At 40.9% G+C, this 13,302-nt stretch overlaps 1 protein-coding gene across 1 annotated transcript in view; it reads left to right on the top strand.

Annotated features, from left to right (window-relative positions):
* Positions 1-5,783, top strand: part of LOC128354389 (lysine-specific demethylase 6A-like) — a 31,357-nt gene extending 25,574 nt beyond the window's left edge. The window contains exons 21-30 of the mRNA XM_053314626.1: positions 329-534; positions 695-756; positions 1,051-1,125; positions 1,261-1,409; positions 1,523-1,637; positions 1,727-1,914; positions 2,415-2,556; positions 2,650-2,776; positions 3,735-3,905; positions 4,510-5,783. Coding sequence (XP_053170601.1) covers positions 329-534; positions 695-756; positions 1,051-1,125; positions 1,261-1,409; positions 1,523-1,637; positions 1,727-1,914; positions 2,415-2,556; positions 2,650-2,776; positions 3,735-3,905; positions 4,510-4,539 — 1,265 coding nt within the window. The 3' untranslated portion in view covers positions 4,540-5,783. The remainder of the gene's footprint in view (positions 1-328; positions 535-694; positions 757-1,050; positions 1,126-1,260; positions 1,410-1,522; positions 1,638-1,726; positions 1,915-2,414; positions 2,557-2,649; positions 2,777-3,734; positions 3,906-4,509) is intronic.
* Positions 5,784-13,302: the final 7,519 nt, after the last annotated feature.

Raw genomic sequence — 13,302 nt, 5'->3', positions numbered from 1 at the left:
ACAAGGGAAGCACTAGATGTTTAGGACAGGTGTTTTCATCCCCCGTGCATTGATCTTGATGGAGTGTGTTGACCAAACAAGGCTGCACTGAATTGACAACAGGAGTCACAATATAGATTAAAATCAGTGTAGTAATGTTGATATGAAAGGAGTTGCTCCTGAATACATCACCACTTGCTGTATGATGTTGCTGTTGCAGAGAAAGATTTTGAAAGCTGCTTGGCAGCGAGGCAGCAGTGCATGCCGTCGTCTTCCAAATGTTCCGCTGATATCAATCAGTAAAAGACGAACGTTTTAATCGTTGTTGTCTCTCTCTGTTTCTCTGCAGACTTGGGTCTGTTCTCAACAAAGACGTTGGTAGAAGCTAACCCAGAGCACCTGGTGGAGGTTTGGACTCAGCTCTCTCAGCCCGCCGATGAGAACTGGGACCCAGCCGGCACCAAGAAAATGTGGCGCTGCGAAAGCGCTCGCGCCCACACAACTATTGCCAAATATGCCCAGTATCAGGCTGCTTCCTTCCAGGAATCCCTACGGGTCAGTTACCAACCAGTAACACAACACTCATGCTTTTTATGCCTGCTAGACTCGATTTATGCAAGATTTAGGTTTTGCATCAGTTCAGAGAGGTCACAAAAAGCATTTCATTGTAGTTCAGTTATACTGCTGGCTTAATGTGTTTTCTTTTTGTTTTCAGGAGGAAAATGAGAAAAAGGCACTCAAGGAGCCCTCGGACACAGAGCCAGCATCAGCAGAGAGGTATATTTCTAAACCTGTTTTTATTTAGTTGCCTAAGTTTAATTATTTTGCTCCAAGAAGATTTCAGATGCACAGTATTGAATTTGATTTGGCTAGACGATATCCATTCTCATTTCTAGCATTTCAGACATAATTTCTGCCAAGACCTCCAGTTTCTGCTTGTTGATACTTGAATGTGAAAATGGGTTAATGTTTTTTTTTTTCAGTATCACTTCATTTGTCCATATAAGGTAGTGACCACATTAAACATATGTAGTTGAGTGTACATTATTTGTGTGTGTGTGTGTTTTTCAGTGTTGCGCGCAAAAGAAGAGGAACTTTAAAGCACATCAAGTTTGGAACCAACATCGATGTGTCAGATGAAAGGAAGTGAGTATAGATTTCATCTTGTCTGCCATGTCTTGAAATCTGATCTTATCTGTAACTTTCAAGACAATTCAAGCTTAAAAACGGTGCTCTGTGATCCTACATTGATCCTTTGACTTGCCCACGCTCTCAACACAGGTGGAAACAGCAACTCCAGGAGCTCAGTAAACTGCCGGCCTTTGCTCGAGTCGTATCCGCCGGCAACCTGCTCAGTCATGTGGGTCACACTATCCTGGGCATGAACACAGTTCAGCTCTACATGAAGGTCCCCGGGAGCAGGATACCAGGTTTGTGCACTCAAATTTACTTCATGGGACAAAGTATTAGTAAAGTCTAGTATTTATTCGGTCAGCTGTGGTGAGACTTGTGCAGTGAAGAGGTTCGGTGTTTCCTTCTAAAGGTCACGAGGAGCACAATAACTTCTGTGCTGTCAACATCAACATTGGACCAGGAGACTGTGAATGGTTTGCAGTACCAGAACCCTACTGGGGAGTGATGAGCAACTTTTGTGAAAAGTAAGATGGAAAAATACCTTTCATCTTCCCCTCACCTCCTCTTCCCTTCATTCATATTTACAATATGTCTTTCCCTTCCTCGCCACCAGGAACAACATCAACTTCCTGATGGGCTCGTGGTGGCCCAACCTGGAGGACCTGTATGAGGCCGACGTGCCCGTCTATCGCTTCATCCAGCGTCCAGGCGACCTGGTGTGGCTCAACACCGGCACCGTCCACTGGGTCCAGGCCATCGGCTGGTGCAACAACATTGCCTGGAACGTTGGACCTCTCACTGGTATGCCTGGGATTCTACAATAGGGGTTCATGTTAATAGTAGTCAGGAACATTTATGATATATTTTATTTAAGTTCTTCTTAAACCACAAGTAATTGATTCTATAGTGAACACAAGAATCTTTGTGGTGAATCTTTGTTTATACATGAACAACATGTATTTACAACCAAAAACAGACAGAATTCACAACCCTGTCAAACAAGAATTGCCTCTAATATGGTGACCTTTTTCATGATTATTGAAATGCTTTTTAGCTGATTACTGACCTTTTTTAGCTGATTACTCTGCTGATTACAGCATAATTGTATTTCCTGTCTACACCAGATGCATTTTTCAGTCGTCTGTATGACTGAAGGAATACACTTCATATTAACTAGTGCACCTGTTACAAGATGTCTTTTCTTTTTTTTATTACCACCATGTTGCTGATGTCCTTGAAAGTAAAGTTGTGTATATTTTTCCACTGTGCTGATAAACTTCAATCTTATCCTGCTTTTTCAGCCCACCAGTACAAGCTGGCTGTGGAGCGTTATGAGTGGAATAAGCTCCAGAGCGTTAAGTCCGTGGTTCCCATGGTGCACCTCTCCTGGAACATGGCACGCAACATCAAAGTGTCGGATCACAAGCTGTTTGAGATGATCAAGTGAGTCACAGAATCTTTCACTCTCAACTCTGAGCATGGTCAGTATGTTTGCATGTTATTTTTCTCATCTGACACTCTATTGGTGCTGCACAGATACTGCTTGCTGCGGACGTTGAAGCAGTGCCAATGGGTGAAGGAGGCCTTGGCGACAGCCGGCAAGGAAACGGTGCTGAGACCGAGAACCAGGGACGAGCCGGCCCACTACTGCACCATCTGTGAGGTCAGTAAACACATCAGGAACATATCCGCGTCATGAGGTGTGAATTTTTGCAGGATTACACATTTCTGGACAAGCAGCTCACACTTATTTGTAATGGAAGATCATTTTCATTCTGAATAATATCTGCACCCTACATGTTGGATCAGAACCAAACATATTAAGATAAAAGTGATGTTGTGCCTTGGTGGTCGAGTGGTTAGAGCGCATGCCACGTAATCGGAGCGTCCCTGGTTCGAATCCAGCCAGGGAGCTATGCTGCAGGTCATTCCCCTTTTTCTCTCCCTGTTTCCTGTCAGCCTATCTGCCAGTTACTATATAAATAAAGGCAAAAAAGCCTAAATATAAAATATTTAAAAAAAAAAACATTTAAAGTAAATGTATTTTCCAAAGGGGGAGAGTTATTGATGGAGAAAACATGACATTTTTAACATTTCACCACACAGCTGAGAGTTTTGTTATTTTGGCCTTTGATTCAATTTATTCAAATAAAGTCACAAAAAAGTCACAGAATATGGAAATGTAAAATGCAGACATATGTATACAAATCTCAGTATTCTGCACTTAATCTTTCATTTTAGACAGATTTAAAGTGTGTTGGTCCTGACATTAAATGAAAGACCAACACAGTTATTGTTTGAGCAAGTAATGAGTACATAAATGGTTTTATTTGAATGCAGGGCTTTCAGCTGTATAGTAGAAATGTGTCCATATCCCATTAAAATCATCATGTTTGATGTCACAATGTCCCTGTAATTATTGTTATTCGCAGTCTGTGAAGCAGCTCCAGTATTTGTTGTTAGATGACATCATCACTGCAGTCTGTCTCTCTGCAGTTGAGCTTCACCCAGATTCTCACATCAAAGCTCAGCTGTCTAATATAACAGAAATGATAGAGGAATTCTGTGTCAGTATGAATTTTTCTGTAGGTTGAAATCATTTGTGTGTGCATGCTCTGCAGGTGGAGGTGTTCAACCTGCTGTTTGTGCGCCGCGAGCTCCTATCCAAGAAGCAGTATGTGGTCCACTGCCAGGACTGTGCCAGGAAAGGCAGTGCCAGGCTGGACGACTTTGTGGTGCTGGAACAGCACAGGATGGAGGACCTGATGCAGGTCTATGACCAGTTCACATTAGTAAGTCACCAGACTGAGATGGAGACAGGCTCAAAGCACTCATTTCTTCCCTCTAACTGAAAAGATGATTGTGTAAAATATTTGTCTACTTAAATCTCCAGTTAAATGTTGAGGACATTTTTCACTCCAATCAAACAAAAAAGAGCGAATGACTGCTAAGTAACCCTGAACTAATGAAGTGTTTTGATTTGAGAGGAAAATGAATATTGTTTTCACTTTATGAAATAATCATTTCATGGTTTCATATTCCTGCGTTTAAGCTACCTTCACATTTAACAGGAACCTCAAACAAGAGTACAGGGATGTTTACAGAATAAAAAAGCTTGTAAGGTGACTGCTGATGGCTCTGGCTCTTCTTCAAATTACATTAGAACAGAAATTTCAATAAAACCAGCCTAAAGCTGCAATATGTACACTTTGAAAGCTTGTTGAAATGGTTCATCATACCTGCAGTACATCAAATATGAGGATTTAGATGAGCAAAAGCTAATATAACTTAAAATGATGCTACTTGTATGTGTACTATTGACCTGCTGACTACAGAGGCTTCAAGCTGATGAATTTAATGACCTGCCTAATCTTTTCATGTCATGTGTCTCCTCAGGCCCCTCCTATTCATTCATCTTCATCTTGACATTAGGCAACGCCTCTTTTTCTTCTGCTGTGGAACCATGAAGCCCATTACAGAAACTTGTATTAAGATTTTTTTTTAAAGAACAAACATCTACATACACGGACCATTTCTGATATTCAGGAAAGCCAAGGCCGTCTCACCACCGCCCCTCCCATATGGCTGGTCTCCATAGCGACGGCTGGAGGCTGAGGCTGTGTCTGTCTATGCAACCTGTTTGAAGTGCTCGGCCTGGCCCTTCCAGAGGGGGGCGCCACTGAGGTCACTAACAGGACTGTTTCTCTATTCTCCTCCCACCCTCCCCTCCCCTCCCTCCCAGCCCCCTCTAGTGACAATGGTTCAGCCCTGTTTTAATGGAGGACTTAATCAAAAACGGTTGGGAACAGGGGGATGGAGGGGGGAGGAGTGGCATTCTTAATGTGTGATAAAATGTTTTGTAGATACTTGTTAACTGTCACAACTGGCAACACCACCCGTAAAAGACTACTGACTTGACAACCTTTCTCCCTCTCTCTCTCTCTCTCTCTCTCTCTCTCTCCCCTTTTTCTCTTTTCCTTTTCTGGTAACAGGATGAAATGTTGGCTTCAACTTTGATTTATAGAATTCCCCCAAATTTTCTTCAGTTTTTCCCTTTAAAGAGCACTAGCCTAACTGGTCTTTTTCTATGGTAGATGGTAATTTTAAGACTCTTTGGACAGCAAAATATCCAAAAAAAAATGTAATGTGAAGAGTTTAGGTGATTTTCTTTCTTCTTCTTTTTTCTTTCTTTCTTTCTTTTTTTTTCTTTCTTTTTTTTTTTACAGCTTTTATGTTTTATCTTTGTCTTGTTCTGTTCAAAACGATGATGTTTTGTTTGTTTCTTAGGTAAAAAAAGAAAAAAAAAAGAAAAAACTTAGTAAAAAAAAAAAACTTACTAGCCAAGTCACAAAGAAAATGGGTTGCACATAGACTTATGGAATAAAGTTTAATTTGTGATTTTTGTTTTTCGTTATGTTTCTAATCTTGATGTAAATTTACACTATTTATAAATACATATTTATTGCTTGAAATATTTGTTGATGGAATGCTGTTATTTTTTCCAGAGTACCTGCCATTAAATTTGAAGGAGTTTTGTCATTTTAACACAACTCCTCTTACATTTTCTATATATAAATAAAATTGCATTGTACAGAAACGGACATTTAAAATTGTTTTATTGTTTGAAGAATGTTTTATGATGAGTCAATAAACACAAAGTTGTCAAATTATCCATGGGTGTCACTTCCTCCGATATACCACAATACTCTACAAATGAATCATCTTCCAGTAAATACATTTACAATAACATGTAAAGTATTAAAAAACAAGAAACAGCTGTAAAATATAAACATTGATGTGTATGGTTAAAGCCTGAAACCCAGCAGACAATGTAGCTGTAGACTGACACACACAGAATCCTACACTGTATGCCAGGTCCAGAACATACCCACTTTCTCAAAACGGAAAACAATAAAACTACATCCATCTCTACGGTAACAATGCAGTCTGGTATTTGTTCCACTGTCTTCACAATGGAAAATTTAAAGATCACATACCAAACAAGATCACAAGGAGAGGGTGTGAACTATACAGAGATATTTTTCAGGTGCGCATGGTAGAAAAAAACACTAGTCATATTAAGAAAGAAATTATTCTAATAGTACAAAGTTGTTAACATGACTAAATTATGCAGTATACCCATGTGTCATCATCCTGTTCCTTGAGAAACATGGCTGCCAGCAGAGACCCAGTAGCCAGATGTAGCTGCTGCCAGCCCCACAGGATCTACACTGACTACTGAGCAACTGCTGCGTGCCCTGTAGCTCTAGCGGCTCCATTCAGAGCCAATATGGCCGTCCAGCTGCCACATTACAGCCAAGACAGGAAATGAGGAGGAGGGAAAACAATGTCGTGCTGAGGAAGGAACAAGGAAACATTACAAACAAGCAGGTTCCCTGGATGTCAGCTGTGTTGGCCACCGCTAACAAGACTCAGGTGAGGATGTGACTGCTTGATAATAGGCACACACAGTGATACAGCACTAATACAAAACCTCCTCCAAAAAGTTAACAATTTTGAAGCAGGACATTGTTGAAAAAAAGGAAGAATCACTAACAATACAGCAGACAGAATCAATTTATTCACTTGCACCTTCACCCATAAACACTTTTAATTTCCTGTGTGTGAAAAGGCACTGGAGTCACTGGGGTCAGATTTTCAATTGCTTCAGCACTGAGGGTGTCATTTGCCATTTGTTTCAACATGGCAATCGCAAGATGTTTGACAGGAAGGTGTGTTTCTTTGCTCTACAAAACTATGATTGCTGTTCAGACTTTTCTTTGATCTGATTTGTGAAACTTGAGCAACCACTAGTTTAGATGATGGATTATAGAACTACACAACAATTACACAAAACACCACTTTTAAAAGGAAGATACAGGTGACTTCAGATATGTAAAAACTGAGTGATTGAAACAAACATTTACAGATTAAGGTGCATGTGTGAAAAAAGTGAAATTCTGCCCTTTCCCAATTCATCTCACTCTCTACTCTCTCTTCTTCAGAGCCGCGTGCAGTCAATCAGCTCCTACGCTGAAACCGAGATGGCCGGGCTGTTGCAGCAGGTGGATGCTGGCAGAGTTGAACGTATCTTTTTCTGGAGTGTTGTTCTGCTGTGTGAAGCCTGACAGGAGTCCTGGAAGAGAAAGACAAGGAGATGACAATCACATAACATGAAGAGTTTGACTGTGGTGCCCATAGAAGAACAGGACGGTGGACCTCATCTCCATGGTAAATGAAGTATCAAATATTTTATAGTCAACATATGAAAGCAGCTGGTGTTCATAAAGCAGTGCTGATGTGTACAGAGGAGTACAGTTTTTTTGCTGTTGTTTCTGAAATACTACACGTTTTGACTCCGCGCCCACGAACAGGCGGAGGTACACAGGAACAAAACCAAAGTGTGGGCTGAAAAATTGTGATTCTAGGAAACAAGATGCCAGTTTTAATGCGAATGTCAGTTAAAAAGACGAACACTTCCTGTTGGCTGTCTGAAACGACAAAGGCAGGAAACCTGAGTTTTGTGATACAGTGACAATAGTGTGATATGTTACAACGAAGGGGGGGGGGGGGGTGCAGGTGGTTCTGAAATTATTTTGAATAGACATCATCTTCCTTGGTAATGTACATGGGACCTAAAAATTAAGCAGCATGTGAATATTTTTGAATTTTTCTTGTCTTTATTTGCTAATTCTTATGTATATACACACACACACACACACACACACACACACACACACACACACACACAAAGTATTGTGAGCGTTCTACTGCAGAAGGTGTTTAATGGGCTCAAGTCCAAAAAAGTTGGACTAGGCCTTTAACTCTCCTCTTCCTATATCTTCCACCTATATCCTTTGTGAAATCTGGCAGTGATCCAGCAGAGAAGTATATGAACTCTGCTTAGCCCAGACCACCAACTAACCCCCCCATCCCCAATCCCTCCTCAAATCCCGACCAGCTAACAATGTCTCCCTGTGTCGCAGTGGGGAGAAAAAGGAGAGAAAGAGCATGAGAGAAGGAACCAGCAGAGTGATCAATGCTCTCCCTACCTCCCCCCTCCCCCCCCTCCCTCCCCCCCTCCTCATCCCTCTTTTACCCCTTTCCTTCCTTCCTGTTCCCTCCATCTCTGCCCTGCCCGCTCTGGCGTTTCCGCCTTTGTGAGAAACAGACAGGTGGCCCTGACTGCTAATTTTAGCCCAGCCGATTGTCTGCCCGCGGTTCCCACAGCTATGTATAGATGCCTGCAATAAACACAGTAGGTCACTGTGTAAGACTCACACACACACACACACATACACAAGTTTGTACAGTGATCCTTGTCAAGGATATTGCATTGATTTCATTGTGGACAGCCTAATTTAAACCCTAACCTTACCCATAATCAATTGCCTAACCCTAATCCATAACCAATTCATGCCTAACCCTAACCTTGGCCTAACCTCAACTAACACCTTACCCCTAACCTTAAGCAGGACCCCAGAAAAGACATTTTGCCTCATTATGACCAGGCTTTCGTCCCCTTGAGGACTGCTGGTCCCAACAAGGTTGGTGTTTATACCGGAAAAGGTCCCCAAAATGTAACAAAAACATGCATACACACACACACACACACACACACACACACACACACACACACACACACACACACACACACACACACACACACACACACAGGGCCCTGACCTCCAAAAATGTCTGACTGGTTAACTCTTCCATTCATCCACTCCCACCTCTGTTGCAAATGATCCTTCCTGATTGGCTAATGCTCCCAGCCAATGGCAGAGCTTCCTGCTGCCCATTCATAAAACCCAGGGTCACTGAGGATATTGTGGTATTGAGCCACGTGCAGAGAAGAACAGATAAAGTCTCTTTTAATTTAATTTTTTAACTCTCTATTAATTAATAGTAAATTTGACAAACTAACAAAGGGTAGAACAAACTTTTATGGATTCATTACATCTGTAATGATTTTATAGTCAGTTATTTGCCAAAGTTTGTGCATTTTTCCATCATGAAATTGCACTTTTAAATTAGCAGAATTGTAAATGAAATTCAGTTTGCTTGTCAATTCATCCTTGAAATTTGAAGCTTCAAACCTTTCAAGACTCTCTCCATTCAGCCTGAGACATAACATCCCTGTGTGTTTAATGAGTAATGAAGCAAGGGCCACTCAGACTGTGATAATCTCCCTCTTCTTGTTTTCTCAGGCTATCGCTCCCTCTGCCCCTCCGTCCCTCTCTCAGGTCCGACTCAAAGGCGTTAACACACACTCTTTGAATCGACTCCAGTTTTGTTTCTTCCCCCTGTAATTACCAGCCCTGCCAGTTTTCTGACCCGTTTCAATGTTAACTCTTTTCCCCACTCTAGTTACATGTTTATACATAGAAACGTGTGACTGTGTCAAAGTGACTTACTTAATTATATGCAGCCTAATATGTGACATCCAGAGCACATGCCTATAGGAAAGGGCACTCATTCATAAAGTTAGATAGATTCCTCCATAATAACTTGATGAAAAATCCCCATTGAATAAACTGTGCCTGCTCTGATGCATTTATAAACAGCTGAATATCATAAATACTCTGTTTAAAAATACATTTTACATGTTTCTTGACAATATAAGCAACAAGCTGCAAGATAAAATCCATCCACTCAACAATATAAACTGTTGCCTCAGTCGAATAAGGCTTGTTTGCCGTGGGCTATCCAAGATAACAAAAAAGAGGTGCTACCCGTTGCCATGGAAACGGGGAGTAATTAGCACAGAGTGCTGTTCAGAGAAAAGGAGAGAGTGAGAGGGAGCAGGATTTCGTGTGTGTGTGTGTGTGTGTGTGTGTGTGTGTGTATATGTGTGTGTGTGTGTGGGTTGTTGGCCTGCTTTCAAGAGATGAGCAATGAGAGGAGGAAGAGGAGGAGATGAAGTAACAGCAAGCCTCCCTGGACGCTCGCAGGTTTCAGTCAGGTATCGTTACACACCAGCAGGGACAATAACTTCCTCTATGTCGACTCAGTCTTTTCAGACATTAGCACTTTTTTTTTCCTGGAGGAAAAATAGTGGGACAGATTTCCTCAGAGCCGCTGTGCGCAGCCCCGTGAAGCCTCGCTGCATGTTTAAACAGGGACTGTAACTGGAAAGCTGGGTTCAGCTGTTGATTTGGCTCATGCTGCTCAAGTCCCCCATGTACTGTGTGGATGTGTCTGTCCATCTGTTGGTCATGTGATATCAATTTCTCTTCTCTGATCTGATTTTTTTAAAGAAAGCGGAGTTTTTTAAGTAATCTTTTTTTTCTTCTTTTTATTTCCTGTTGATGAAACGAGGTCAAAAGTTGAAACCTGTTGAATATTAGCTATAGAAAACTACATTTAATTGGAGGCGCATATGATGACATCACTGTAGAGTTTCTGACAGAGCTTTGACATTTTGACCTGATGGAGGCGCTGCAGTTAAAAGTTCACTGTTTCAAACTTGGAGCAACATCACCGGTACGATCTTGATACAACTGGGGGCAATGATGCATCTTTCCTCTGATTGGCTCTGGGCATGCTCGGTATATTTATAACCCGTTTCCTTGTTCAGTGCCTTGCTCAAGGACCCCTTAAAATGAACTTTGCTCCACAATACCCCCTCATAGAACTGCTTTGTGCCTGCATCAACAGCAAAAACCTAAAACAATCTTTAATAAAAACAATACTTAGTGCATTTCCACGCAGCACGGGCTCAACACACACTCCAAACACCCACACACTTGGCACACAATTTGCTGCCGTTCTTCAACATCGAAAGACTCTTCAATCACTCTCTTCTCTGCAGCAGCTAATGGCAGCCAGGAGCCCACGGGCGCGTATATGCTAAGAACAATTATGCAGATGTGCGCTAAAACCACTTTGGTGGTATAATCCAACAATCAGTCCATTATAGTAATTGTCGTTAGTGAGTGGGCGATTACGGTTTCGACAGAGAAGCTGAAGAACAGGCAAAGCTCTGCTGGTTTTATGCAAATGTGGCAAGCTACATTTAATATGTCAGATGTAATTTTGGTGTATATCTTAAGTTTAATGCTGGGCTGGGGTGAGTGTGGATGTGTGTGTGGGTGTGAGAGACCACCTGTGGGTTTACAGGCTTGTGCTGTTGACAGTTAAAAAAAAAATTGACAGAGTGAAGGAAAGCAAGGAAGGTTTTTCAATTTATTTTATGCCCCAGTTTTATATTTCATTCCTTTTTTTAAAATTTACTGTAAAAAACAACAATTAAATAGTTACAGCACATCAAAAGCATACTTTTTGTGTGCGTCATGGATCATAAAGGTGCATTTTGCCATTTGCAGAGAACAAAAGTCATGTCTGTGTTAAAGGGCTTTATATTCCAGCAGCTAGTAGGACCAATATGTCAGTTTGGAGAAACAGTAGTCGAGGATCTTTTTTTTTTTTTTTAACTAGCCAACAACCATCTTCAGTTTAATCTACATTATTACAATACTATTACTGTTACATTTATCTTATAGAGTTAACCGTTAAACATTTAAACATATGGTTCAACCCCCCTCCCCACTCCAATCATTTTTGTACAGTCCCCAACTCATTCCAGAGTAGGGAATTTGCCCCATGGCCCCCCAACAGGTCATTCCAGCCTGAATCATGTTGTACTTCACAATTTACTTCACTTATGAATCTGGATGATTTAATTCATGGTATCATAATAGTATTTTTAATGGAACTTCATACTTGTCAGTGCTGAGGTCATCTGACCACTTTGTCCACTTCTAGTACATCAGCTGGGAGCTTATGGGTGTCATGTGATGAGGCAACATGTCAGTAGCTCAAATAATGTGGTTAACTTAAAGAGGAAGGCGAGGAATGTATCCTAAACTCAATCCCATTCCTCTTCCTCCTCCTCCTCCTCCTCCCTTTCAGTCATGGGTTCTCCGCTGGGTAATCGCATACCAAAAACACAAGAATTTCCCCCTCTATCCTCTCCAAGCAGGGGCTACCCCCCTCCCTCTACAGCGTCAAGCTGGACTCAGTACAACAGGAACAAACCGGAAACCGCTCAAGATATGCATCCAAAATAAAATCATAGTTTGTAAATTAGTAGAACAGCCTCAGGATTACAAAGTTAAATTATGATTGCACATTGTTACTGCGAAATGCTATATCCAAAATGAATATAACTTTCATTAAAGGGACAGTTCACCCAAAAATCAAAAATACATAACTGACCTCTTACCTGTAGTGCTGTCTCATCACGCAGAAGGAAGCAGGCATTTACTCAAGGTTGGCGGGTGTAGTTTGGCACAGAGAAAATATTTCTTACATGAAACTGCTCATAACAAAGTCTGTGGATTATCTTGAGTAACTAGGTCATAATTTCTGATAAGAAACATTACTACTTCAAGACTAGTTCCATCTAGTTCCATTGTATTTGAGAGAAGGCAGACAATTTTAAGGCCAGTATCTGTTACCTAGAGGGATACATAGCACTATAGGTAAGAGGAAAAATATGTATCTTTGATTTTTGGTTGAACTGTCCCTCCTGCTGCAATTATAGTAGAATTATATTTTAATACTGGTGATATAACTTCAAGACTACGCAGATACTCAGACTGACAAAAGATTTGATTGAACTATTAAAAATAATAATAATAAATTCATTAATCATTTAAAGCAACACTATCAATTATGTCCCAGTCACAGATTCTCTCTTGAGAGGATTAGCAGGTTTTTCTTGGATTTATGTGATAGTAATTCCATAATATTTGGGTTTTGGACCACTGATGATGACGGTTTTTGAACATGAATCATAAAATGAATTAATCCAAAAAATATGCAGATTAACTGATAATAAAATAATAATTAAAATAAGAACTGATGCAGGTCAAAAATAACTGAATTCAAAGTAAACTTTTATCATGTCAGCATGCTGCAATGTCAAAGTATGTCATGAAATCATTAGTTACGTTACTGCGCACATAGACTGCTAATAAACTGTACTTACTGTATACAACAACTGGGGGAGAATCCATTGGATGTGTCACTATTGTAGCGCGCAATTCTATGCAACTCTTACTGTGAAGTGTATAACAGGAAGTGTATGTTTTATTGCATCTCATTGACGGAGGTGGCAGCAGTTCAGAGAGCGGCTTCCCAATCTGCGCTTAATGTGAAAAATACAGAGAAAACGCCGGGCGC

This window comes from Scomber japonicus, chromosome 24 (assembly GCF_027409825.1).
Source record: "Scomber japonicus isolate fScoJap1 chromosome 24, fScoJap1.pri, whole genome shotgun sequence".
Taxonomy (NCBI): domain Eukaryota; kingdom Metazoa; phylum Chordata; class Actinopteri; order Scombriformes; family Scombridae; genus Scomber; species Scomber japonicus.
The sequence above is the reverse complement of the archived record's forward strand: the minus strand, read 5'-3'. Positions and strand labels throughout refer to the sequence as shown.